Source organism: Hyperolius riggenbachi, chromosome 10 (assembly GCF_040937935.1).
Source record: "Hyperolius riggenbachi isolate aHypRig1 chromosome 10, aHypRig1.pri, whole genome shotgun sequence".
In the NCBI taxonomy this organism is placed as follows: domain Eukaryota; kingdom Metazoa; phylum Chordata; class Amphibia; order Anura; family Hyperoliidae; genus Hyperolius; species Hyperolius riggenbachi.
This window is the reverse complement of record NC_090655.1, coordinates 208,098,041-208,125,465: the sequence shown is the minus strand read 5'-3', so window position 1 is coordinate 208,125,465 and position 27,425 is coordinate 208,098,041. Positions and strand designations below refer to the sequence as shown.

General features: G+C 46.4%; 1 protein-coding gene across 1 annotated transcript; it reads right to left on the bottom strand.

Moving 5' to 3' along the window:
• Positions 1-3,608: 3,608 nt before the first annotated feature.
• Positions 3,609-26,081, bottom strand: LOC137536240 (oocyte zinc finger protein XlCOF6.1-like). The gene is made up of 3 exons (XM_068258362.1): positions 25,985-26,081; positions 16,864-16,969; positions 3,609-4,967 (listed from the first exon to the last, which is right to left on the bottom strand). The coding sequence occupies exons 2-3, from the start codon at positions 16,958-16,960 to the stop codon at positions 4,018-4,020; spliced, it is 1,047 nt and encodes a 348-aa protein (XP_068114463.1). The 5' UTR covers positions 16,961-16,969; positions 25,985-26,081; the 3' UTR covers positions 3,609-4,017.
• Between the last annotated feature and the right edge of the window lie 1,344 nt (positions 26,082-27,425).

The following is a 27,425-nucleotide window of genomic DNA, read 5'->3' as shown; positions in this document are numbered from 1 at the left end:
TATGTAGGTACAGGTGTCCCCTAGTATAGGCTCGGTAGGTACAGGTGTCCCCCAGTATAGGCTAGGTAGGTACAGGTGTCCCCCATTATAGGCTAGCTAGGTACAGGTGTCCCACAGTATAAGTTAGGTAGGTACAGGTGTCCCCAGTATAAGTTAGGTAGGTACAGGTGTCCCCCAGTATAGGCTAGATAGGTGCAAGTGTCCCCTAGTATAGGCTAGGTAGGTACAGGTCTCCCCCGGTATAGGCTAGGTAATAACAGGTGTCCCCCAGTATAGGCTAAGTAGGTACAGGTGTCCCCCCAGTATAGAATAGGTAGATACAGGTGTCCCCCAACATAGGCAAGGTTGGTGCAGGTGTCTCCCAGCATAGGCTAGGTAGGTACAGGTGTCCCACAGTATAGAATAGGTAGGTACAGGTGTCCCCCAGTATAGAAAAGGTAGGTACAGGTGTCCCCCAGCATAGGCTACGTAGGTACAGGTGTCCCCCAGCATAGGCTACGTAGGTACAGGTGTCTCCCAGCATAGGCTACGTAGGTACAGGTGTCTCCCAGCATAGGCTAGGTAGGTACAGGTGTCTACCAGCATAGGCTATGTAGGCAAAGGTGTCCCCAGCATAGGCTAGGTAGGTACATATATCCCCCAGTATAGGCTAGGTAGGTACAGGTGTCCCTCAGTGTAGGCTAGGTAGGTACAGGTGTCCCCCAGTATAGGTGGGCAAGGCACATTTGTTTCTCAGAATAAGGTTTGTAGGTGTATGGGCTCCAGTACCATGCAGCCAGCAATAGGCTAGCTAGTATAATACAATAAAATAACATTTCTATAGCGCTCTTCTCCCATAGGACTCAAAGTGCTTAGGCTCACTCAGATTCATTAGTTGGTATTAGGGTGAAGTATTCACGCAACAAAAGTTATATTTCTGCAAATGCCAAACTGAACAGGTGGGTTTTCAGTCTGGATTTAAACACATCCAGAGATGGAGCTGTCCTGATCTGTTGAGGTAAGGAGTTCCAAAACGTAGGAGCAGCATGACAGAAGGCTCTGGGACCAAAAGTTTCCAAGTGGACTCTGGGTATGACTAGATTATTAGAACCTGTGGATCTGAGATTGCGGGGATTGCTACGCAGTTGCAACATTTTTTTCATGTATCCAGGGCCCAGATTTAGTGATTTAAATGTCAGTAGACCAATCTTGAATAGGACCCTCCATTCTATAGGTAGCCAGTGAAGGGAGTGCAGGACTGGTGTTATGTGGCAGTGACGGGGTTGGTTGGTTAATAGTCTGGCAGCCGTATTCTGTATCAGTGGTAGGCGGTACAAGTACTTTTTTAGAAGGATAGTGTAGAGAACATTGCAGTAGTCCAGTCGGGAGGTAATGAAGGCATGAACTAAGGCTGGTAGATTTTCTGGGGGGGATGAGGTGCTTGATTTTTACGATGTTCTTCAGGTGAAAATAGGATGATTTCACCACAGCAGAGATGGGAGTTCTGAAGATTAAATCCCCATCAATTAGAACTCCCAGGCTACGCACATGATCAGAGCTGTGTAGATCCATGCCTCTTATTCCCAGTGGTGAGGACTGCAAGTTAAGTTGTTTTGTTATCATGCTCTGCCCTCTGATCAGAAGGACTTTAGTTTTGTCTGCATTTAGTTTCAGCCAGTTGTCACTCATCCATTGCTGTAGTTCGCATAAGCAGGCGTTTATAGTTGGAGTTGGGTCTGTCACACCAGGCTTGAAGGAAATATATAGTTGGGTGTCGTCCGCATAGCAGTGGTATGTCAGGCCATGTTTTTGGATTCGTTTTCCAAAGTGGTAACATGTAAAACGTGAAAAGCAAGGGAGAGAGGATTGAGCCCTGGGGCACCCCATACCTAAGTGGTACAGAGGTGGTCAGGAAGGGCCCCATTGACACTTCTTGAGTTCTGCCACTCAAGAAGGATTGGAACCACTGAAGAACTATGCCATCAATGCCGCAGTATTCCTGTAGCCTGTTTATCAAGATGTCATGGTCAACTGTATCAAAGGCTGCAGAAAGGTCTAGCAATATCAGGATGGAGCACTCTCCTCTGTCTCTTGCCATGAGCAGGTGGTTGCATATTTGGATGAGGGCAGTTTCAGTGCTGTGATGTTTCCTGAAGCCAGACTGGAATGGGTCATAACTGTTATTTTGTAGGATTTTGGCTTCTAGCTGGAGGTATACGGCTTTTTCATTTAGCTTACCCAGAAAGGGAAGGTTAGAGACAGGTCTGTAGCTGGTCATTGCATCTGGGTCCAGGGAGGGTTTTATGATGAGAGGCCTGATGATTGCTTCCTTCAGTAAAGCAGGAAATATCCCTGGTTGTAAGGAACAGTTTACAAGTTTGAGGAATACCGGTACAAACAGGTCAGGGCAGTTCAACATGAACTGTGTTGGGCCAGGAGCCAGGTCACAGGTAGTTTGGCGGAGGTGAAGGAGGATGCTTGATGTGGCTTCTTCATCAATACCTTTGAAGTTTGACCAAGGTGTTACGTTGTCTCTGCTAATAGTCTTTGGCGCTATATTACGCTCAGATGCTGTAAGTTGGATGGCGGACCTTATAGCGGAGACTTTGTCTGAGAAGAAATAGGCAAATTGGTCACAGAGGTCCTTTGAAGACTGGATATTAAGGTTTTGACATGCCGGGTTGCAGAGTTTTTCCACTGTGCGGAACAGTTGGGCTGGTTTGTTAAAGGGATACTGTAGGGGGGTAGGGGGAAAATGAGTTGAAGTTACCCGGGGCTTCTAATGGTCCCCCGCAGGCATCCTGTGCCCGCGCAGCCACTCACCGATGCTCTGGCCCCGCCTCCGGTTCACTTCTGGAATTTCAGACTTTAAAGTCTGAAAACCACTGCACCTGCCTTGCTGTGTCCTCGCTTCCCCTGATGTCACCAGTAGTGCACGGCGCAGGCACACACTAAACTGGGCCTGTGCAGTACGCTCCTGGTGCCATCAGCGGGATCGAGGACATGGGAACGCAGGCGCAGTGGTTTTCAGACTTTAAAGTCTGAAATTCCACAAGTGAGTAGGAGCATTAGGGAGTGGCTGCACGGGATCAGGATGTCTGCGGGGGACCATTAGAAGCCCCGGGTAACTTCAACTCATTTTCCCCTGACCCCCCTACAGTGTCCCTTTAACTGCATTTGCTATTTCTACGCTATGTGATAAAAAGGATGATTTTTTCTCAGCGATTACCTTTTGGTAGTTCTTCAAGTGGAGGATTTACGCATGTTTGTCTTCTGGGGACTTAGATTTGCGCCACAGTCTTTCAAACTTTCGGCCTTGTCTTTTCAGCTTTTATAGAGTTATCAAACCACTGTACATGATGATGTGGAGTAAGATATTTGGAGCGCAGAGGAGCAATGGTCTCAAAGGTGGAGGACACACATTTGTTGTAGTTAAACACCAGAGTATCAGGTATAGGTGCCTGCCTGCCCCCACACCGCCCCCCCCCCCCCCCCCCCCCCCGATCCAGCCACCATTACTCGCCAAGCCTCTGTCCAGCGATCGCCCCAGCCTCCCCTCACAACTACTGTGTGCTCTTTGGGGAGGATCGCGACTGAGCAGTCTTGATCCGCCCCATACCAGAGAATACCGGAGCTGGGCGGAGAGGCTGCAACTATCGCTGGAACGAGGCTTGGTGAGTAAGAGCGGCTGGATCGAGGGGGCACCTATACTAGCTAATCTATTGCTGACTGCATAGTACTGGAGCTTGTACACCTAGAAAACATACTGGGGGACACTTGTGCCTTCTAAAACCTCCTGAGCGGCATGCCCAACACAGTGTCAGGCATACACTCTGGAGGTTAAAGCAAGTTAGACAATAATTTAGAAGAATTTATGCTTTCCTCTACATCATTTGGGATTTCTGGACCCCTGTTTTCCCTTGTTGAGGCCGAGTAACATGTCTTTCTTTCACCCCATGTAACCAGCATGGCTTTTACTCAATATGATTTTGCTGGTGTGCAGTAAGATGGCCTCAGTGGCTAAAACATTTGTTGCCACTAACATTGCTTCTCCTTGATATGATCCTTTTCATGCTTGACAAAGTAACTTTCTGTGATAAAACCCTTTCCACATTCAGAGCAGTTATATGGCTTTGTTGGCCTTATCCTTGTGTGAACACGGCGATGGGTATTTAGAATGCTCTTCTGGGAAAAGCATTTCCCACATTCAGAACACAAATATGGCTTCTCCCCGGTGTGCACTCTTTCATGTATAACAAGATGTGCTCTTGTAGGGAAACGCTTATCACAGCTGGAACATGAAAATGGCTTCTCCCCGGTGTGCACTCTCTCATGTATAACAAGATGATTTCTTCTAGAAAACCGCTTATCACACGTGGAACATGAAAATGGCTTCTTTTCTGTATGAATTTTCTGATGTTGATTGAAAACGCTCTCATAGGCAAAACACTTCCTACATTCAGAACATGAAAATGGTCCCGTCTCTGTGGTGTGAATTTTCCGATGTTGTTTTAAAATGCTACTGCTGTCAAAACATTCCCCACATTCAGAACATGAAAAAGATCTTTTCTCTCTGGTGTGAATTTTCTGATGTTTATTTAAATTGCTCCTGTTGGGAAAACAATTTCCACATTCAGAGCATGAAAATAGCTTTTCCTGTATGTGCTGCCTCACATGAAGGGCACATTCAGATTCCAGCGCAAAACTTCTCCAACATATAAAACACGTAAACCACTTATCATCACGGAAGTGCCATGTTTGGTGTCTGTAGAGATAGAGTTTTGAATCAAAGCATTTCCCACACTCAGAACATGATAATGAGGTTGATGGGGTTGTGGAGTTTATGTTTGTAGAATTGGATGTTTCATCCTCTTCTGTTGTGTCACCGTCACTGGATGTTCCATACTCTTCTGTTGTGTCACCATCACGGTCTCTATTTGGGGAGTCACCAGGATGCTCACCAGTGTTACTGCGGATGTACCGTCCATCTGGTGAGAATATAAAATATGTAGTAATAGGGATGGGCACATTGGTAATGTATGAACAATTCTAACATGAAAAAAGAGGCAACCCTATGACACACTGAAATATGTGATGGTCTTAAAGGACATCTGACCTGAGAGGGAGATGGAGGCTACCATATTTATTACCTTTTTAACAATGCACATTGCCTGGCTACCTCTAATACTTTTAGTCATAAGCCGCATCTACACACGTAGATGCGGCCGCGATGCTCCTTATCAATCGAGCCGCTAATGCGGCTCGATTGATAAGATCCAACAGGACGGATCTTGCTTCCGCCAATTCCCTGCTCGCTCCCCACGAGGGGACAATGGCAGGGAATCGAGCGGAAGATAAGTGGCGCCGGCGGGGACGAGCGGGGAATCGAATGCGGGGTGCGCGGAAGAGGCGATCCGGCGGCTAATCGAGCCGCCGGATCGCAGCCTCATCTACGCGTGTAGATGAGGCTATAGACCCAGAACAAGCATGCAGATCAGATGTGTGACTGCATTTGCTGCATACTTATTTCAGGGGCGTGATTCAGACACTGACAGATCAGCAGGGTGCCAGGCAACTAGTATTGTTTAAAAGGAAATGAGTGACATAAGAATTAGTTAAAATAGACTAGTTAGGTATAACTAGTGTCTGAGTCATAACCCTGGAACAAGCATATGGCTACTACAGTAAAACCTGAGTCAGAGTACCTGATCTGCTGCATGCTTGTTCTGGGTCTATGGCTAAAAGTATCAGACTCAGGATCAGGAGCACTGCCAGGCAACTGGTATTGTTTAAAAGGAAATAAATATGGCAGCCTCCATATCCCTCTCACCTCGGGTTCCCTTTAAAGAGGTCTGGAAATCTGATCAATGTACCACAGACATACATTTCGATCAATGTACCACACACATACGTTACATTTTTTCCCAATTATGAAAAAAAAATGATTGAAAACTCAGAAAAAAATTGCTCGGGTCCTTACATCAAGTAATTGAAAAATCTACCACACACCATACAATTTTGATTAAAATTGGTCAGAAAATTCCAACACTCCTGATCTTCTTTTATCAATTAAAAAAGGGGAAATCAGATTTCTCGACTGACTGAAAAAAAAAAGGTTTTTTTTGGGACAATCGCTCGTAATTATCGAATTGCTGTAAAATTGCCTCTTATTTGTATGGTGTGTGGCCACCTTTATACACACCATGTAATTTTCAAGTTTTTTTTTTTTTTTTTTACAGATTTTTCTTTTCTCTTGTGTACTTACAGGGAACCTTAACTGAGAGGGATATGGATGTTTCCTTTTAAACAATACCAGTTGCTTGGCAGCCCTGCTGATCCCTTTAGCTGCAGCAGTGGCTAAATCACAAGCCATGCACCTAACAAGCATGCGCCTAATCCAGTCTGGCTTCAGTCACAGCACCTGATCTGCATGCTTGTTCAGGGGCTGTGGCTAAAAGTATTAGAGACACAGGATCAGCAGGAGAGTCAGGCAACTGGTATTATTTAAAAGGAAAAATCTCTATGCTTCTCAGTTAAAGAGAATCTGTACTGTCCGATTTGTACAATAAAAAACATACCAATGGAGTCACTGTGATCTCCCGGATACCTCTTTGCCGTTTCCGCCGCGATCCTGGCTTTTAATCGCCAGTTTTAGGCAGTGTTTACAAACAAAAAACATGGCTGCTAAACAGGAAGGTGTGTGTGTGTGTGTGTGTGTGTGTGTGTGTGTGTGTGTGTGTGTGTGTGTGTGTGTGTGTGTGTGTGTGTGTGTGTGTGTGTGTGTGTGTGTGTGTGTGTGTGTGTGTGTGTGTGTGTGTGTGTGTGTGTGTACACACAGTGGCTTGCAAAAGTATTCGCTCCCCCCCCCCCCCCTTGAAGTTTTCCACATTTTGTCACATTACTGCCACAAGCATGAATCAATTTATTGGAATTCCACATGAAAGACCAATACAAAGTGGTGCACACATGAGAAGTGGAACGGAAATCATACATGATTCCAAACATTTTACAAATCAATAACTGCAAAGTGGGGTGTGCATAATTATTCAGCCCCCTTTGATCTGAGTGCAGTCAGTTGCCCATAGACATTGGCCCAAGGCACTGTACAAAGTTGGCCTTTATGGAAGAGTGGAAAGAAGAAAGCCGTTGTTTACAGAAAGCATAAGAAGTCCCATTTGCAGTTTGCCACAAGCCATGTGGGGGACACAGCAAACATGTGGAAGAAGGTGCTCTGGTCAGATGAGATCAAAATGGAACTTTTTGGTCAAAATGCAAAACACTATGTGTGGCGGAAAACTAACACTGCACATAAGTCTGAACACACCATCCCCACTGTCAAATATGGTGGCGGCAGCATCATGCTCTGGGGGTGCTTCTCGTCAGCAGGGACTGGGAAGCTGGTCAGAGTTGATGGGAAGATGGGCGGAGCCAAATACAGGGCAATCTTGGAAGAGAACCTCTTGGAGACTGCAAAAGACTTGAGACTAGGGCGGAGGTTCACCTTCCAGCAGGACAACAACCCTAAACATAAAGCCAGGACAACAATGGAATGGTTTAAAACAAAACATATCCATGTGTTAGAATGGCCCAGTCAAAGTCCAGATCTGAATCCAATCAATAATCTGTGGCAAGATCTGAAAACTGCTGTTCACAAATGCTATCCATCTAATCTGACTGAGCTGGAGCTGTTTTGCAAAGAAGAATGGGCAAGGATTTCAGTCTCTAGATGTGCAAAGATGGTAGAGACATACCCTAAAAGACTAGCAGCTGTAATTGCAGCAAAAGGTGGTTCTACAAAGTATTGACTCAGGGGGCTGAATAATTACGCACACCCCACTTTTCAGTTATTGATTTGTAAAAAATGTTTGGAATCATGTATGATTTTCATTCCACTGCTCACGTGTACACCACTTTATATTGGTCCTTCATGTGGAATTCCAATAAAATCGATTCATGTTCGTGGCAGTAATGTGACAAAATGTGGAAAACTTCAAGGGGGCCGAATACTTTTGCAAGCCACTGTATATATGTATGTGTATACATATATACAGTGTGTATGTACATATATACAGTGTGTATGTATATATATACATACACACACACACACACACACACACACACACAGGGGTTGGACAAAATAATGGTGACATCTAACATTTTGGCATCATAATCTTTGAACATGTTTTAAGCAATCAAAGCTTGACATATGTTAAATTTTTTTTGTTTATTATTTTTGTTACTTGACATGTTTAATTAAAATAATTTTTTACAGATATTTAAACCAAAGTTAGTTATAATTTATAAAAGTTGCAGATCTTTCAGACTTTCAAAGAGACCAAATTGTTGGTGCCCATATGGCAGGCGCTACTGCAACAGAAACTGCCTGAATGCTTGGCATTTCAAGAGGTACTGTCTCAAAAGTAATGACTGCCTTTGAAAGAGACAGGAAAACGTCCTCAGCAAAGCACAGTTGTGGCCGAAAGACGAAGTTGTCTGAGAGAGACAGTCGAACTCTGAATCGAATTATTAGAAAAGCTCGCAAGACCACGGCTCCTAAAATCACTGCAGAGCTGAATGAACACCTACAGAACCCAGTTTCCACAAAAACTGTTTGTCGGGAGCTGCACAAATCTGGATTCCACGGAAGAACTGCAATTAGAAAACTTCTGCTCTCAAAGACAAATGTTTAGAGTGGTGTAGAAACCACCAGAATTTTCTCTGACGAATCATCGTTTACCTTATTTCCGACCTCCAAACGAGTGTACGTTTGGAGAAAGAAAAAAAAAAGCATTTCATCCAGACTGCCTTCTCCCAACTATAAAACATGGCGGGGGTTCTGTGATGATCTGGGGTGCTATTTCTTGGAAATCCGCCAGGCCAACGATTTCCCTTCATGGAAGAATTAACAGCCGAGACTATTTAGGAATTTTTGGCGACCAAGTTCATCCTATGGTTCAAGAACTGTTTCCAGAGGGGAATGCCATCTTTCGAGATGATAATGCCCCAATCCATACAGCTAGAATTGTTAAAGAATGGCACGAGGAACATTCTAATGAAGTTAAAGGGGATCCGAGATGAACTTTTACTCATTGCATAATTGTGTTCCTTTCCTATTGTTTATAGGACATTCCTCAGGCCAAATACTTTTTAGTTTTTGTTTTAATACTCTAATTCCCTATAAACTAAACAATCCTTGCCCACTGGTTTTCAGAGAGCCAAGGCGTTTTCAGACAGTAGCAAGGGCTCGTGAGAGCTCAGTCTGGGCAGGAGGAGGGGAAGGCATTACTAGCCAGAGAATTCAGAGGCAGAGGGGAGGAGGGAGGATTAGGTTTTTTTCACAGGCTGAGTGCTCAAGATGCAGATAAGCTTGCTGTGTGTAATGTTTACAAACAACATGGCTGCTGTCATTGTAACACAGGAAGAAATAATTATATTCTATTGAAGCTGTTTGCAGCTAGATTTGCTGTGTAAAATCTAAACTTTAGAAAAGATATATAGGGCTTGATTCACAAAAGAGTGCTAACTGTTAGCACGGCCGTTTTCGGGCAAATTTTCACATTGCGTGCAATTGCAAATTTTCGCGCAAAACGATAACGGTTTTTGCGCGCAAGCGTGAATTTTCATACAAAAACTATCGATTTCGCGTGAAGATTTTGCGTTTGCGCGTGAAAAACGTTATCGTTTTGCGCAAAAATTTGTGATCGCGCGCAATGTGAAAATTTGCGCGAAAACGGCCGTGCTAACAGTTAGCACTCTTTTGTGAATCAAGCCCATAGACAAGTTACCCGTCATAGTTAGATTTTCATCTCGGATCCGCTTTAAGCATCTCATCTGGCCACCACAATCCCCAGACCTCAACATTATAGAGCATTTATGGTCGTTATTAGAGAGTCAAGTAAGAAGTCGATTTCTGCCGCCATTTTCTCTAAATGAACTAGACTTTAACTGAAGAATGGGCTAAAATTTCTTTGGAAACAATTCACAATTTGTATGAATCAATACCTCGGAGAATTGAGGCTGTCATTGCAGTGTGTGTATGTGTGTGTGTGGTTTTCCACATTTTGTTATATTACTGCCACAAACATGTATCTATTTTATTGGAATTCCACGTGAAAGACCAATACAAAGTGGTGTACACGTGAGAAGTGGAAGGAAAATCATACATGATTCAAAACATTTTTACAAATAAATAACTGCAAAGTGGGGTGTGTGTATTTATTCAGCCCCCTTTGGTCTGAGTGCAGTCAGTTACCCATAGACATTGCCTGATGAGTGCTAATGACTAAGTATAGTGCACCTGTGTGTAATCTAATGTCAGTACAAATACAGCTGCTCTGTGACAGCCTCAGAGGTTGTCTAAAGGGGCCCATACACCTAACGATTTTCCCGCCGATTTACAGCAGATTTGATCACTGTGATCGAATCTGCTGTGAAATCGTTGCGCAAACGCTGACAGAACGATCGATTTCCTTCCGAAATCAATCATTACCGTTGACTCCCGTCGATCCGTCCGTGCAGAAGATTTTGATCGATCCCCGGCGGGTCGGGAGTGCGTCGATAGCGGCATTCAAATGCCCAACGACCAACGCTAGCGGCAATACATTACCTGCTCCGGCCGGCGCGTATCCCCGCTCTCTCCGCTGTCACTTCTTCGTGCTCGGCTCTGCCAGCTTCAATGAACTTCCTGTCCCGGCAGGAACTTTAAACAGTAGAGCGCCCTCTGCTGTTTAAACTTCCCCGACAGGAAGTTCAGTGAAGCTGCAGCCGAGCACGAAGAAGGGACAGCGGAGACCAGGGGACACGCGCCGGCCGGAGCAGGTAATGTATGCAGGGGCCCGGGGGGCGGCAGCAGCTCCACAGATTGTGATCGGTTTCATGCTGAAATCGATTCACAATCTGTTTGCAATAAAGACAGCCATACGATCCCCTCTCTGATCAGATTCGATCAGAGAGGGATCTATCTGTTGGTCGGATCTGATGGCAAATCAACCAGTGTATAGCTACCTTAAGAGAATATTGGGAGCAACAAAACCATGAACTCCAAAGAACACACCAGATAGGTCAGGGATAAAGTTATTGAGAAATTTAAAGCAGGCTTAGGCTACAAAAAGATTTCCAGAGCCTTGAACATCCCACGGAGCACTGTTCAAGTGATCATTCAGAAATGGAAGGAGTATGGCACAACTGTACACCTACCAAGACAAGGCAGTCCACCTAAACTCACAGGCCGAACAAGGAGAGTGCTGATCAGAAATGCAGTCAAGAGGCCCATGGTGACTCTTGACGAACTGCAGAGATCGACAGCTCAGGTGGGGGAATCTGTCCATTGGGACAACTGTTAGTCGTGCCCTGTACAAAGTTGGCCTTTATGGAAGAGTGGCAAGTAGAAAGCCATTGTTAACAGAAAAGCATAAGAAGTCCCATTTGCAGTTTGCCACAAGCCATGTGGGGGACACAGCAAACATTTGGAAGACGATGCTCTGGTCAGATGAGACCAAAATGGAACTTTTTGGCCAAAATGCAAAGCGCTATGTGTGGCGGAAAACAAACACTGCACATCACTCTGAACGCACCATCCCCACTGTCAAGTATGGTGGTGGCAGCATCATGCTCTGGGGGTGCTTCTCTTCAGCAGGGACAGGGAAGCTGGTCAGAGTTGATGGGAAAATGGATGGAGCCAAATACAGGGCAATCTTGGAAGAAAACCTCTTGGAGGTTGACTAAGTATTGGCTGAATAATTACGCACACCCCACTTTGCATTTTTATTTTAAACGCGTACACCATTTTGTATCGGACTTTCACATGGAATTCCAATAGAATTGATTTATGTTTGTGGCAGTAATATGACAAAATGTGGAAAACTTCAAGGAAGGGGGGTGTGTGTGTGTGTGTGTGTGTGTGTGTGTGTGTGTGTGTGTGTGTGTGTGTGTGTGTGTGTGTGTGTGTGTGTGTGTGTGTGTGTGTGTGTGTGTGTGTGTGTGTGTGTGTGTGTGTGTGTGTGTGTGTGTGTGTGTGTGTGTGTGTGTGTGTGTGTGTGTGTGTGTGTGTGTGTGTGTGTGTGTGTGTGTGTGTGTGTGTGTGTGTGTGTGTGTGTGTGTGTGTGTGTGTGTGTGTGTGTGTGTGTGTGTGTGTGTATACACACACACACACTATTATATATACTACATACATACATACATACATACATACAGTATATACATGCACACACTGTTACAGTATACAAGTTTTTTTTATTACATAGTGAATTATCTGCACTCCAGTCTGGGATTCTCAGTTTCTCAGCATGTAACAGGCCTAACAGACTGCATCAGACCAGCTGAAACTGAGAGCAGAGAGTGGGGAATAAACAAAGCACACAGAGCCTGCAGGGGGCGTGCATAACTTGTATTCATTACAACAGAGGCAGCCCATTCCCCCCTGGGTCGACAAAGCTGGACAAAGAAAAGAAGATTCGATATATTACAGAGATAGTGCAACTAGAAAAGGCTGCAGTAAGCCAGACCACATTAGAACATGTATAGGAACTTATAGGATGGAAGAAATAAGGCTGAAAAATTTGTTACAGAGTCTCTTTAAGGTTCCCTTTCTTCACGGATCCCCCAAACACCTCCCTTAGTATGGGGAGGAGACAGGGAACTTTCTCCTTTATTTTTGAAGGAAATACACACAAAAAGTACACCTCCTCTACATTTATAAGCAGGAGACGTAGTCCCATATAGTACACAAACATTATTTTATATAAATGTCAGTGTCAGCTTTTTTTTTTAAGGACTCTACCCATTTCGCGAACCGTAGAAAAGTTATCGTTCACTTCCTCAGGATTATGATCTTGGCTTAGAGGTCTCTCAGAGATAACAATTCTAGGACAAGATTAGAGGGCAGGCATATTATACAGCTGGTGGTGTCAAGTCTCTAGGTGGTATTTATTACTGGGAATTTATATCTACGGTATATCTTGAAATTTAATTTTTCCCTGTGTGCTCTGAGATTACTTTCCCAGAGATTTTAAGGTTAGTACATCTGAATAGAGACCATTATGTCACTAGGTCATTACTTGTACAATGTACAGCTGTTTGCTGCATGGATCCAGGCACATAATTTTTGTTCCGAGCGGTGCCTGGTAATTTTGGCATTGTCATAGACTGCAATGTTAAATGCGGCCATAGCAGAACCCAGTGAATAATTTGGGTGCCAGAGCTTAGCCAATAGGAAGGTAATGCTGCAGGAGGGGGCGACGGGTAGTGTCAGGCGTAGGCTAGTGATGGTCACAATTCTAACCGCTACTCCCCAATACCTCATATGACTGCTGAAGGAATAAAGGGATGAGTGGACAACATCCAGTGATGGGGGTTCTGTCAGATTACACATATTTTAATATGGAAAGGAATCACAGGACCCAGCCAGTCAAGTACTTTCAATACATTTATTACAACACACACAGAGGTGCAATGCATAAAACACTGATCATTGATGATAAATGCAAATTTACTATTTCATGCATTTACAAAAAATAGGAGGCTTAAAGTAAACCTGAGATTAAATAAAAATTCATACATACCTGGGGTTTCCGCCATCCCCCTTCTGCCTTATCCGTACCTCGCCGGAGTCCTTCGCCTCCTGCGTCCTCCGTTATGGATCCTGGTAACTTCGGGAGTCGGGGCTTACTGTGCATGCGTGGCATGGCCACACCCCCGTCTGCGCAGTACTACGGGAGTGCGCTAGGCTGCACTGTGCCGACTGGTCGAAGTTACCGGAAGACCCAGGGGGCGGAGGACGGCGGCGAGGGAAAAATGAGGACAAAGGGAACTGGAGGTTTCTGGAGTTACTCAGACACTATTACAGCCAAATAGATTGGCTGGGCTGCCAGCAGGGCTGTGGAGTCGGTCCAAAAATCCACCGACTCCGACTCGGACTCCTCTAATTTGCATATTACAATTTTGTTGATTAAAAGTATGTAACATGAAATTCGTCTCTTAACTGCCAACGCTTAGGAATTTTACAAGACAACTGAAGTGAGAAGGATATGTAGACTACTATATTTATTCCCTTTAGACTAAAACTAGTCCTTGGTAAGAGTACTTGTAAAAGGTACAAACCGGAACAAAGAACATCTATCAGGCTCTAGGCAATGTAAGTGTGGGTACATGTAAGAATGATGTGCAGGTACTCTGCAGGGGAATGAGGAGATTCTTCCTCTATTAAACATTCTTCATGCACAATCTGAACCAGGTTTATGGGCGATAGACAACACCTCTGTGTTCAATGTGCACAGCATTCTCAGTGGATTCCCTGCAGCTCTGTGGGGAGTGCATATGTGGAGTATAGTACTACTGTGTAACAAAGTAAACCTGAGACAGATGAAATCAAAGTTTTATACATACCTGGGGCTTCCTCCAGCCGCCTTCAGGATAATCAGTCCCTCGTTGTCCTCCTCCACCACCTGGATCTTCTGCTATGAGTCCAGGTACTTGAGCCAGTCGGGCGTAGTGCGCATGCACACACTCCGCCACCAGGAGCATACTACACCTGTGCAGCACTATTGCGCAGGTGCAGAATGTTCCTGGCTGTGGGAGCGGCATGCGACCGGACAGCGCTGACTGGCTGAATTACCAGGACTCATAGCTGAAGATCCGGGTGGTGGAGGACAGCGAGGGACTGATTAGCCTGAAGGGGGCTGGAGGAAGCCCCAGGTATGTATAAAACTTTACTTTTCATCCGTCTCAGGTACCCTTTAATTTGTAGTCACCAAACCAAATTTTAACAACATATCAAATTATTTGATTTCATCAGCAAAGGGAGTGCATACATTTGCATAAATCCGCATCAGTGCAGAATTATTTCCATCACATTGACCATCTCTATTAATGACACAGCTACACATCAGGCTTTATACTTACAGCATAGATGTTATTTAGTGTATATATAAGAGATTCCTGTGTACACATCATATACACAGTCACAATCAGATATGTATATCTGACCTTAAAAATACGGGGACTGCTTTATTGAAGCAGCACAAGTAACTAATTTTGATTGCTTTATTTCATTTTTGTGGACTAAGCACAGCTATTACTGTATATATACACTGTATATATACATTATTTTTAATGACTATTATCTGAGAAATAGAACATTTTATCATATTTTCTATTTTCATTACAGTTACAAATTCATTAGGAGTCAGAGTCGGTGCATTTTTTCCCGACTCCGACTCCAGGCACCCAAAATTGCCCGACTCCACAGCCCTGGCTGCCAGGCAATTGGTATTGTTCTCACTACAGCGGTCCTTTAACTAGCAGACAGAGGCTTGGATTAGTGGATTGGTTACATGTGATCCCCTGCCTGAGTCAGTGAAAATGTCAATGCGAGTAGAGGTTTTTAGTTTTTTTTTGATCACCACTACTAACAAACTGCTTTACTGACCTTTTAGCCACCCCCACTGGGCACATATTGTCTCCCCATTACTTCTAATAGGGGCTAATGTCTCCTGACTCCCCCACTGGGCACTTACTGTCTCCCCATTACTTCTAATAGTGGGTGATGTCTCCTGACTCCCCCACTGGGTACACACTGTCCCTCATTATTTCTAATAGGGGCTGATGTCTCCTGACTCCCCCGCTAGGCGCATACTGTCTCCCCATTACTTCTAATAGGGGCTGAAGGTTCCTGACTCCCCCACTGGCCACATACTGTCTCCCCATTACCTCTAATAGGGGCTCATGTCTCCTGTCTCCCCCACTGGGCACATACTGTGTCCCCATTACTTCTAATAGGGGCTGATGTCTCCTGTCTCCCCCACTGGCCACAAACTGTCTCCCCATTACTTCTAATTGGGGCGGATGTCTCCTGGCTCCCCCACTGGTCACATACTGTCTCCCCATTACTTCTAATAGGGGCTGATGGCTCCTGACTCCCCCACTGGGCAGATATTGTCTCCCCATTACTTCTAATAGGGGCTGATGTCTCCTGACTCCCCCACTGGCCACATACTGTCTCCCCATTACTTCTAATAGGGGCTGATGGCGCCTAACTCCCCCACTGGGCACATACTGTCTCCTCATTACTTCTAATAGGCGCTGATGTCTCCTGGCTCCCCCCACTGGGCCATACTGTCTCCCCATTACTTCTAATAGGGGCTGATGTCTCCTGATTCCTCCACTGGTCACATACTGTCTCCCCATTACTTATAATAGGGGCTGATGTCTCCTGACTCCCCCAATGGCCACATACTGTCTCCCCATTACTTCTAATAGGGGCTGATGTCTCCTGACTCCTCCACTGGCCACCTACTGTCTCCCCATTACTTATAATAGGGGCTGATGGCGCCTGACTACTCCACTGGGCACATACTGTCTCCCCATTACTTCTAATAGGGGCTGATGTCTCCTGACTCCCCCACTGGGCACATACTGTCTCCCCATTACTTCTAATAGGAGCTGATGTCTCCTGACTCCCCCACTGGCCACATACTGTCTCCCCATTACTTCTAATAGGGTCTGATGTCTCCTAACTCCCCCACTGGGTACACACTGTCCCCCATTATTTCTAATAGGGGCGGATGTCTCCTAACTCCCCCGCTAGGCACATTCTGTCTCCCCATTACTTCTAATAGGGGCTGAAGGTTCCTGACTCCCCCACTGGGCACATACTGTCTCCCCATAACTTCTAATAGGGTCTGATGTCTCCTGACTCCCCCACTGGGCACATACTGTCTCCCCATTACTTCTAATAGGGGCTGATGGCTCCAACTTTGCTATCTGATGGCACATATGGTCTTTTGATTACTTTTCTTTATAGACAGAGAACAGGTAAGCAGAGATGACTGCAGTGACTGAAAAAGAGGAAAGTACGAGGTTTTCCTCTATTTAGTGCTTATCCCTCACCTGTGCTGATCTGTACAGGAATTTCCTCCTCCTTACATGGCTCATCTCCCCTCACAAACGCCTCTTCTTCTTCTTCTTCAGTTTTTATATAAATCATCCTTTCAAACTAAAAAAAGATACAATGCACAAAAGACATTTTTGAGAATTGAGCTTATGATGACCTGATAATGGTGCAATACACTACAGTGTGGAATCCTAGGAATACAGAGATAATGACTCACTAAACATTACTGCAATTGGCAGGAACGGGACAAGGTTTTTCAGCACCAGAGGAAGAGATTCGAAAGTGCCCCCCCAAATTGTGCCCACCCCAGTACAGGTAGCAAATGTACTCCCAGTATTACGTAGCCCTCTCTACAGTACAGCCAGAAGTACACCCTGAATTAATTTGTCTCACCTCCCCAGTATAGCCAGGTGTGCCCCCAGTATTAGCTAGCCCCACCTCCCCAGTATAGCCAGGTGTGCCCCCCAGTATTAGCTAGCCCCACCTCCCCAGTATAGCCAGGTGTGCACCCCAGTATTAGCTAGCCCTCTCCCCTGTATAGCCAGGTGTGCCCCCAATATTAGCTAGCCCTCTCCCCAGTATAGCCAGGTGTGCCCCCAGTATTAGCACACACTCGCAACCTCCAAAAACAGACACGCACCTACGAACGCAAATGGAGGAAATCCCGCAGCAACTCCGACTTCTTGGCGTACAAGGCCAACCTGCAGCTGTTCTATACCGCATTAACTGATGCTAAACAAAAATACTTTGCTGCCTTGATCGGATCCCAAGCCTCCAACCCTCGGCGCCTCTTCGCCACCTTCAACTCCCTCCTTAACCCCACCACTCCTCCCCCCACCTCCGCCCTCTCAGCCACTGATCTGGCCACCCACTTTACCGACAAAATAGCCAGCATCCGACGGGAAATCTCATGCCTCCACTCCACCACCTCTTCCTCCCCCACCAATACCTATTCCCCACCCCACCCTCCACTCACTGCCTTTACCCCTATCACAGAGGACCAAGTCAGCCGTCTCCTAGCCACTTCTCCTGCCACCTCCAGCCCCCTAGACCCTGTGCCATCCAAATGCCTCCGTCCTCACTTCCCTGTTCTGGCTCCTGTCCTCACCACTCTGTTTAACCTCTCCCTCTCTACGGGTACCTTCCCCTCTGACTTCAAACAGGCCACTGTACTTCCCCTACTTAAAAAACCCTCACTAGACCCCTCACTTCCATCCAGCTACCGTCCTATCTCCTTACTCCCTTTTGCATCTAAACTCCTAGAGCGTTTAGTCCACCAACGCATGACCCATTACCTTGACTCCAACTCCCTATTTGATCCCCTACAATCAGGATTTCGGCCAGGTCACTCCACCGAGACTGCCCTCACCAAGGTCGTCAATGACCTCACGCTTGCCAAGGCCGAAGGAAAATACACTATCCTTCTCCTCCTAGACCTCTCATCAGCATTCGACACTGTTGATCACTCCCTGCTACTCCAGTCACTGCAATCTGTGGGTATCCAAGACCGTGCCCTAGCATGGTTTTCCTCCTACCTCTCAAATCGCTCCTTCAAGACCTCCTTCAATGGTTCCTCCTCAACCTCCTTCCCACTTTCAGTTGGGGTCCCCCAAGGCTCTGTTCTTGGTCCCCTGCTGTTCTCCATTTACACAGCCTCCATAGGAAAACTCATCTCCTCTCTGGGTTTCAACTATCACCTGTATGCAGATGACACCCAGATTTACCTCCATACCACTGACCTCTCCACCACCACCATGGAGAAGGTATCCTCTGGTCTCTCAGCTATTTCATCGTGGATGTCTGCCAGGTTCCTAAAATTAAACCTGGATAAGACTGAGCTCCTAATCTTCCCGCCCCGTGCTGCTTCACCCCCCACTGACCTCTATGTCACTGTCAATGGCACAATCATTCATCCAACCACACAAGCCCGCTGCCTGGGTGTCACCCTAGACTCGGCCCTCTCCTTCACCTCCCACATCCAAACCGTAGCTAGAGCCTGCTATTTCCACTTACGCAACATCTCCAAGATCCGGCCTTTCCTGACCCCAGACACTACCAAACTCCTTGTCCATGCCCTCATCATCTCCCGCCTGGACTACTGCAACTCCCTCTTGTCAGGCCTTCCTCAAAACCGCATCGCCCCCCTAAAATCCATCATGAACGCAGCAGCCAGACTCATCTACTCCTCCCACCGCTCTGTCTCCACAACTCCCCTACGCAAATCCCTTCATTGGCTTCCAATTCACTTCAGAATCAGCTTCAAGATCCTATGTTTGGCATACAAATCCTTACACAAGTCCTGCCCAACCTACATCTCTGACCTGGTCAGCAGATATACACCTGGCCGCCCACTTCGCTCCTCCAACGACCTCCTCTTAACCACCCCACGCATCTCGCACTCCCATGCCAGACTGCAGGACTTCACTAGAGCTGCCCCTATCCTGTGGAACTCTCTCCCGCTGCCCATCAGGCTCGCTCCCACCTTCAACACCTTCAAAAAAGCACTCAAAACTCACTTCTTCAAGGAGGCCTACATCAACTCGACACTACCCTAATCCTTTCTGCCAATAACTTCTTGATGCACCCCCTCCTTTTGTGTCACCAGCCCCTCCCTCTAGATTGTAAGCCTTTGGCAGGGCCCTCTTCCCTTGTGTATCATACTTGACTATGTGCACTTTACCCAGAATTTGGAACTGGTAATTTTTTACCACTACCATTCCAGTTTTATGATCTGGCATTGTACTATTATCTGCATTGTGTTGTGTATCTTATTGCTATTACCTGTATTGTTGTATCTATGGTCTGTTACCTGTATTGTTCTGTCAACCCTGTTATCATTGTCTGTAAGCCTATTTATTGTACAGCGCTGCGTAATATGTTGGCGCTATATAAATCTAATAAATAATAATAATAATAATAATAGCTAGCCCCTCCTCCCCAGTATAGCCAGGTGTGCCCCCAGTATTAGCTAGCCCCACCTCCCCAGTATAGCCAGGTGTGCCCCCAGTATTAGCTAGCCCCACCTCCCCAGTATAGCCAGGTGTGCCCCCCAGTATTAGCTAGCCCTCTCCCCAGTATAGCCAGGTGTGCCCCCCCAGTATTAGCTAGCCCTCTCCCCAGTATAGCCAGGTGTGGCCCCCAGTATTAGCTAGCCCCACCTCCCCAGTATAGCCAGGTGTGCCCCCAGTATTAGCTAGCCCTCTCCCCAGTATAGCCAGGTGTGCCCCCAGTATTAGCTACCCCCACCTCCCCAGTATAGCCAGGTGTGCCCCAGTATTCGCTAGCCCCACCTTCCCAGTATAGCTAGGTGTGCCCCTGTATTAGCTAGCCCCACCTCCCCAGTATAGCCAGGCGTGCCCCCTGTATTAGCTAGCCCCACCTCCCCAGTATAGCCAGGTGTGCCCCCTGCATTAGCTAGCCCACCTCCCCAGTATAACCAGGTGTGCCCCCAGTATTAGCTAGCCCCACCTCCCCAGTATAGCCGGGCGTGCCCCCTGTATTAGCTAGCCCCACCTCCCCAGTACAGCCAGGTGTGCCCCCTGTATTAGCTAGCCCTCTCCCCTGTATAGCCAGGTGTGCCCCTGTATTAGCCAGCCCCACCTTCCCAGTATAGCCAGGCGTGCCCCCTGTATTAGCTAGCCCCACCTCCCCAGTATAGCCAGGTGTGCCCCCTGCATTAGCTAGCCCACCTCCCCAGTAAAACCAGGTGTGCCCCCAGTATTAGCTAGCCCTACCTCCCCAGTATAGCCAGGCGTGCCCCCTGTATTAGCTAGCCCCACCTCCCCAGTATAGCCAGGTGTGCCCCTGTATTAGCTAGTCCACCTCCCCAGTATAACCAGGTGTGCCCCCAGTATTAGCTAGCCCCACCTCCCCAGTATTGCCGGGCGTGCCCCCTGTATTAGCTAGCCCACCTCCCCAGTATAGCCAGGTGAGCCCCCTGTATTAGCTAGCCCCACCTCCCCAGTATAGCCAGGCGTGCCCCCTGTATTAGCTAGCCCCACCTCCCCAGTATAGCCGGGTGTGTCCCCAGTAAAGGTAGCCTCCCACCATATGCAGAGTAATCAGGGAGTGGAGCAAGCTAGAATAGCTACCTGTCTCAGCATTGACAGGATCTACACCCTGTCACACAGTCTCTTCTCCGACTCCTCCAGTGGTGCACATACTGAGAGTCGCCACTAGGAGGCATCATAAAGCAGAAACGAAGGGACTGTGCAACGGGGTGAAGATGTTCCCAAAAGCGCCAAGACAGCAGCTCTGCTGACCACTTAGGGCTGGTTCAGACGGACGCTTGCGGAGCGTTTACCGCAAGCGTTCGGACCGTCGCGGTAAACGCTCCCATTCAAGTGAATGGGAGCATTTACACCGAGCTTTTGTGCGCTTTTACCCGAACGCGGCGTTCGGGTCCCGATTTTCGCGAGCGTTCGGGCTGCCCCTGGAAGCAACATGTAGCTTCCAGGGAGCGGCCAACCGCGACGGCTAATGTTCCCCTACGGGGAAAAAAAAAACGCGACCGCATCACGACGCGACCGAAGGCTACTGAAAGCCTGACCGCGCAGCCGCCGCAACGCCCCCAGACGCGACGCGACGCTACGCAGACGTCCGTCTGAACCTTACTCTGCATATAACCAGGGAAGGAGAGTCACTTGGGGACACTGGCAATACTCAAATGTCAAGTCACAGGCTGTCACCCCACTAATGAAGGAAATTACCAAATGTCACTTCACTAAGATTACAGCATTCCGTAAAACAAGCGATCTGTTCAGTATTTTAAGACCAGCCTGGAGCTGTCGGTAACTGACAATTAGCCATTCAGTAAAATGTGCAGGCCAAGCCCCCTCGATACTAGCCCTGAGACAAGCTTATGTGCTTTTGGTCCTACCGGATGAAAAGCGATTTACAAATGTTTTGTTGTCGTTATAGTAGGTGACACACAAGTATAGTATGCTCCTGGTGACATTCACAGCTGGAGACACACATTCCCCCACCCATGCTCTAGTTGTCCTTTTCTCCTTCTCTCCTCATCCTGTCCACATGTGGCCCCTTCTCTCACCTGCACATTACACATGGGAGATCCCACGCAACAAGAACACGCCCCCTTTGGGTCACAGTCCCCCTGCTGGGCTACAGACACAGCCTGCCTCTCTTGTCTCTCGGAGACATCCAGGCAGCAGCAGAACAGAGAGGAAGCTTTCTAGCCAATAGGGCATTGCCTAGTTATTTAGGTTGAAAAAAAATATACATAACATACATATATAACACCTTCCTGCTCGTGCTCGTGTACGAGCGTGTATTCATTTTATTATTATTTATTTATAAAGCGCCAACATATTCCGTGGCGCTGTACAATGTAAGAAAACAAACAAGGGATACATAATGATACAGACAATGATATACATCAAATATGAACACTGATACACAATACAGCACTGCTGATTACAATTTGATTTAACATGATGACTAAATTGTCTAACAGAGTGCAAGCAATTAAATTAATAACATTCCATGACACAAAAGGGTGAGAGCCCTGCCCTTGCGAGCTTACAATCTAAAGGAATGGGGTGGAAACTAGAGGTGGGGGAAGTATACAATATATGTACAGGCAGTGCGTAATTAGGTTATTTAGTGGGTGCATGGCCTAAGCTAGAGTATATGCCGGAAAAGGTTCGGTTTTGAGGGAGCGTTTAAAGATTTCAAAGGTGGGAGAGTGGCGGATGTGCTGTGGAAGGGCATTCCAGAGCAGGGGTGAGGCACGTGAGAAGTCTTGTATACGTGAATGTGAGGAGGTAAGTGTAGAAGAGGATAAAAGAAGCTCGATCTGCAGATCTGAGATTGCGGTTGGGTTGGTATCTGGAGACTAGTGAGGAGATGTACAGGGGAGAGAGATTGTGGAGAGCTTTGTAGGTTAGGGTTAAGAGTTTGAACTGAATCCTCTTGTTAATTGGTAGCCAGTGAAGAGCTTGACAAAGAGGAGCAGCAGACGAAGAGCGAGAGGAGAGATGAATAAGTCGAGCAGCAGAGTTCAGTACAGAATTGAGCGATGCTAGTCTGTTAGTTGGAAGTCCACCAAGCAATATATTGCAATAGTCCAATCGAGATATAATAAGAGCATGTACTAACATTTTGGTTGTGTCATGGGAGAGAAAAGGTCGGATACGTGCTATGTTTTTGAGTTGGAGATGTGAACGCTCGAAACCAAGAATAAAGAAGTAAAAAAAAATATTAAAGTGACAGTGTCCCCATTAAATAATGAAGTGTTTCTCTTACCTCCCCAAGTAAAATATTAACTCCTACCTAATTGTGTCACCTATACTTAGCCCTAGGGCTGCACGATTTTAGGGAAAAATTGAAATTGTGATTTTTCACTCAGAAATTGCGATTTCGATTTTTTCACGATTTTTTTTTTCAAAGCAAGCTTTAGCACCAAATTGCACATATATGCAGGTGGGGCCTTCTGTGAGGACGCTGGGCTGGGGGCAGTTAACAATGTGTGGTGTATTGCGGAGTGCTTGAGCCGGGCAGCGGTTTCGGTTTTAAACCGCAAAACCGTGCAGCCCTAACACACGCTCTGACACACGCTCTGACACACACACAGACACACGCTCTGACACACAGACAGACACACGCTCTGACACACAGACAGGCACACGCTCTGACACACAGACAGGCACACGCTCTGACACACAGACAGGCACACGCTCTGACACACAGACAGGCACACGCTCTGACACACAGACAGGCACACGCTCTGACACACAGACAGGCACACGCTCTGACACACAGACAGGCACACGCTCTGACACACAGACAGGCACACGCTCTGACACACAGACAGGCACGCGCTCTGACACACAGACAGGCACGCGCTCTGACACACAGACAGGCACGCGCTCTGACACACAGACAGGCACGCGCTCTGACACACAGACAGGCACGCGCTCTGACACACAGACAGGCACGCGCTCTGACACACAGACAGGCACGCGCTCTGACACACAGACAGGCACGCGCTCTGACACACAGACAGGCACGCGCTCTGACACACAGACAGGCACGCGCTCTGACACACAGACAGGCACGCGCTCTGACACACAGACAGGCACACGCTCTGACACACAGACAGGCACACGCTCTGACACACAGGCAGGCACACGCTCTGACACACAGACAGGCACACGCTCTGACACACAGACAGGCACACGCTCTGACACACAGACAGGCACACGCTCTGACAGACAGAGATAGGCACACGCTCTGACAGACAGGCACACGCTCTGACAGACAGGCACACGCTCTGACAGACAGGCACACGCTCTGACAGACAGGCACACGCTCTGACACACAGACAGACACGCTTTGACACAGACAGGCACGCTCTGACACACAGACACACGCTCTGACACACAGACAGACACGCTTTGACACAGACAGGCACGCTCTGACACACAGACAGGCACACGCTCTGACACACAGACAGGCACATGCTCTGACACACAGACAGACACATGCTCTGACACACAGACAGACACATGCTCTGACACACAGACAGACACATGCTCTGACACACAGACAGACACATGCTCTGACACACAGACAGACACATGCTCTGACACACAGACAGACACATGCTCTGACACACAGACAGACACATGCTCTGACACACACACACACACACATGCTCTGACACACACACAGACACACAGACACACACACTGGCACACACTGTACACTCATCTCCCCACCCCCACCTCCGTGCAATCACACAGCTGAAAAAAAAAAGTTACTTCACGGGGCAGCCTTTGAAGTTTCCTGAAGGAAGGAGGGGGGAGAGCATCCCACACTCTCTCGGCTGGAGCTGCCTGTTCTCTCCATAGAGCTGTTCCCTGTCATCCTTTTCAGGGAGGGAGAAAGCCGTGGATACAGCAGAAACAGCTCTGCTTGAACGGCCACACTCTCCTGAGTCTCCCAGTGGCATAAGTTGTGCACAGCGCCCCTCCCCCGTCTTAGGGGCCGTGAGGTCAGCAGATACGCTGTCTCTGGGAGATGAAGTGCAGAGCGGGGCAGCATAGAAGCCAGGGATTAGCGTACGCCGATGAGAGGTAGCAGAGCGGGGCGGCAACACAAAAAACCGAAGCTACTGACGATCTTAAGATCGTCTGCATGTGAATCGCGGTTTCGGTTTTAAACCGCAAAACCGTGCAGCCCTACTTAGCCCTAATATTAGCGGACACCTGTAATGGCTGCCGCCAGTAGCTGTTGCCTAGCGATGTATCTGCAAAGCACTGGGGTATCCAAACTGTGCGCAAGAGCGATCGGATCCAATCGCTACAAACATGCAAGCTGGCGATAATTGTACGCAACATTCCCAACTGGTAATGAAATATGGCATGTAGGGTATCAATTTAACCGGGAAAAGACAACTAACCTATTTTGATATGTTTTATAACTGTGGCACGTGTCATGTAAAATTTGTGAAGGGTAAACTATGAAATCATTTGCATTTTCTGCACTTACGCCTATTTTTTCCATATCAAATGCCTGTAAAATTAAACAATTCTTGAAAACAAATATTACCCAAAGAAATCCTAGATTGTCCTGAAAAAAACTACATGTGTATGACTTTGATGGCATAAGTAATCATAAAGTTATTGATGTATCAATAATGACAGCTGAAATGACAAAATTGTGAGGAATCTTAAAGGGGAAAAAAAACAGAATGTGAAGAGGTTAAGCAGATATGTAGCAACTCACAGAATATGCTGGCACTGTATTAAACAATAATAACAACAGAAGCTCTTTAATCAGCACTAGTCTACTTTAGGGGACCCAGCAGGAAACTTCATAGAGAAATTCAGCCAACTTGATTGTGTAGACAGCACCCTCTCTGCTAGGTTTACAATAGGTTGTAGTAAAATACACCCCACTATTCAGTCAAAAACAGCTGTGCTGTAGAGTGTGCTATGAGTGGACAAGTATTCCCTATGATGTTTCCTGCTGGGTTCCCTAAAGTCTATCATCTATTATCCTTCCACAATTGCGGCATGATTTTTTTTATTATATATTATGTATGTATATGTAATGTAAAATGCAGTTTACCCATCTCCCACACTCACTGCTCACCTGGATGTGATCTGGAGCGAGTATCAATCCAGAACCCTGCAGTCACCTATGCAGCAGCTCTCCTATTGACCACCAGTTTCATTACCCTGCCAGAACTTCCTGTTCAGCTTAGAGTACCAGAAGCCCTCCCTGGCTTCCTCTAGTCTACAGCAAAATGGCCGCCTCCTGCGCCGAGGACACATTCTATATCATGTTCATTTCAATTAAATATGCAATATATATCAGTCACATGAACATCATAAAACGTGCTAAAAATGCTTGCATGCTTATGTATTATTACATTACATTAGCAGATATTCTGTTAGTTTGCCTTTCTGGTACCTGGCTCCTGTATGAGGGGTTTGGAGTTGGCGCCCTCTAGCATTTGTACTCAGAATGACATTGCCCTCAAGAAATGGAAACCTGTATGATTGAATTCAGTAAGAAAGAAATGAATCTATATGCAGTATACTTATGCTCTTACCATGGTCTCTGACATTTGCATGTAGACGGCAGGCCATTGCAGATGTAATGTACATGTGGTGCACATGATATTTTGGCTTGTGCACATGTGTGCCATTTTATCTTTTTCCATTAACCACTTGAGGACCACAGTCTTTCTACCCCTTAACCTGTACTAAAATTATTTAAAATAAACACATGAGGTAACTTCAAATGAGCAATACGTAGTTACCTTGCCATCAGCTCCTCTCAGAAGCTCACCATTTTCTTCTGACAATGATCACTTCCAGTTCTGACAACATTTTGTCAGAACTGAAATATATCAGTTGCTGTCAGTTACAGCTGAGAGGAGAACTGATGTGTCCATGCTTCCCTATGGCTCAAGTGGGCGATATTACAGTTTAACTGTGTGCTGACCAAGAAGCTGTTATGGGGTAATGGCCATTTTCAAAATGGAGGACGGAGAATTCCATTGATCACAGTGGACAAACAGGACACAGGAGAGGAGAAAGAGATTGAGGAGTAGACTACACTGCAGGTAAGTATGGCTTGTGTATGATTATTTTGACTTTTAATTTTCAGTACAGGTTTTCTTTAAGGACCAGAGCCTTTTTTCCATTCACACCACTGCAGCTTTCACGGTTTATTGCTCGGTCATACAACCTACCATCTAAATGAATTTTCCCTCCTTTTCTTGTCACTAATACAGCTTTCTTTTGGTGCTATTTGATTGCTGCTGTGATTTTTAGTTTTTATTATATTCATCAAAAAAGACATGAATTTTGTCCCAAAAATTTTTTTTTACTTTCTGTGCTGACATTTTTCAAATAAAGTAAAATTTCTATATACATATTCGTCCAAATTTATTGTGCTACATGTCTTTGATACAAAAAAACCCAATAAGTGTATATTTATTGGTTTGGGTAAAAGCTATAGCGTTTACAAACTATAGTGCAAAAAGTGAATTTTCTCATTTTGAAGCATCTCTGACTTTTCTCAG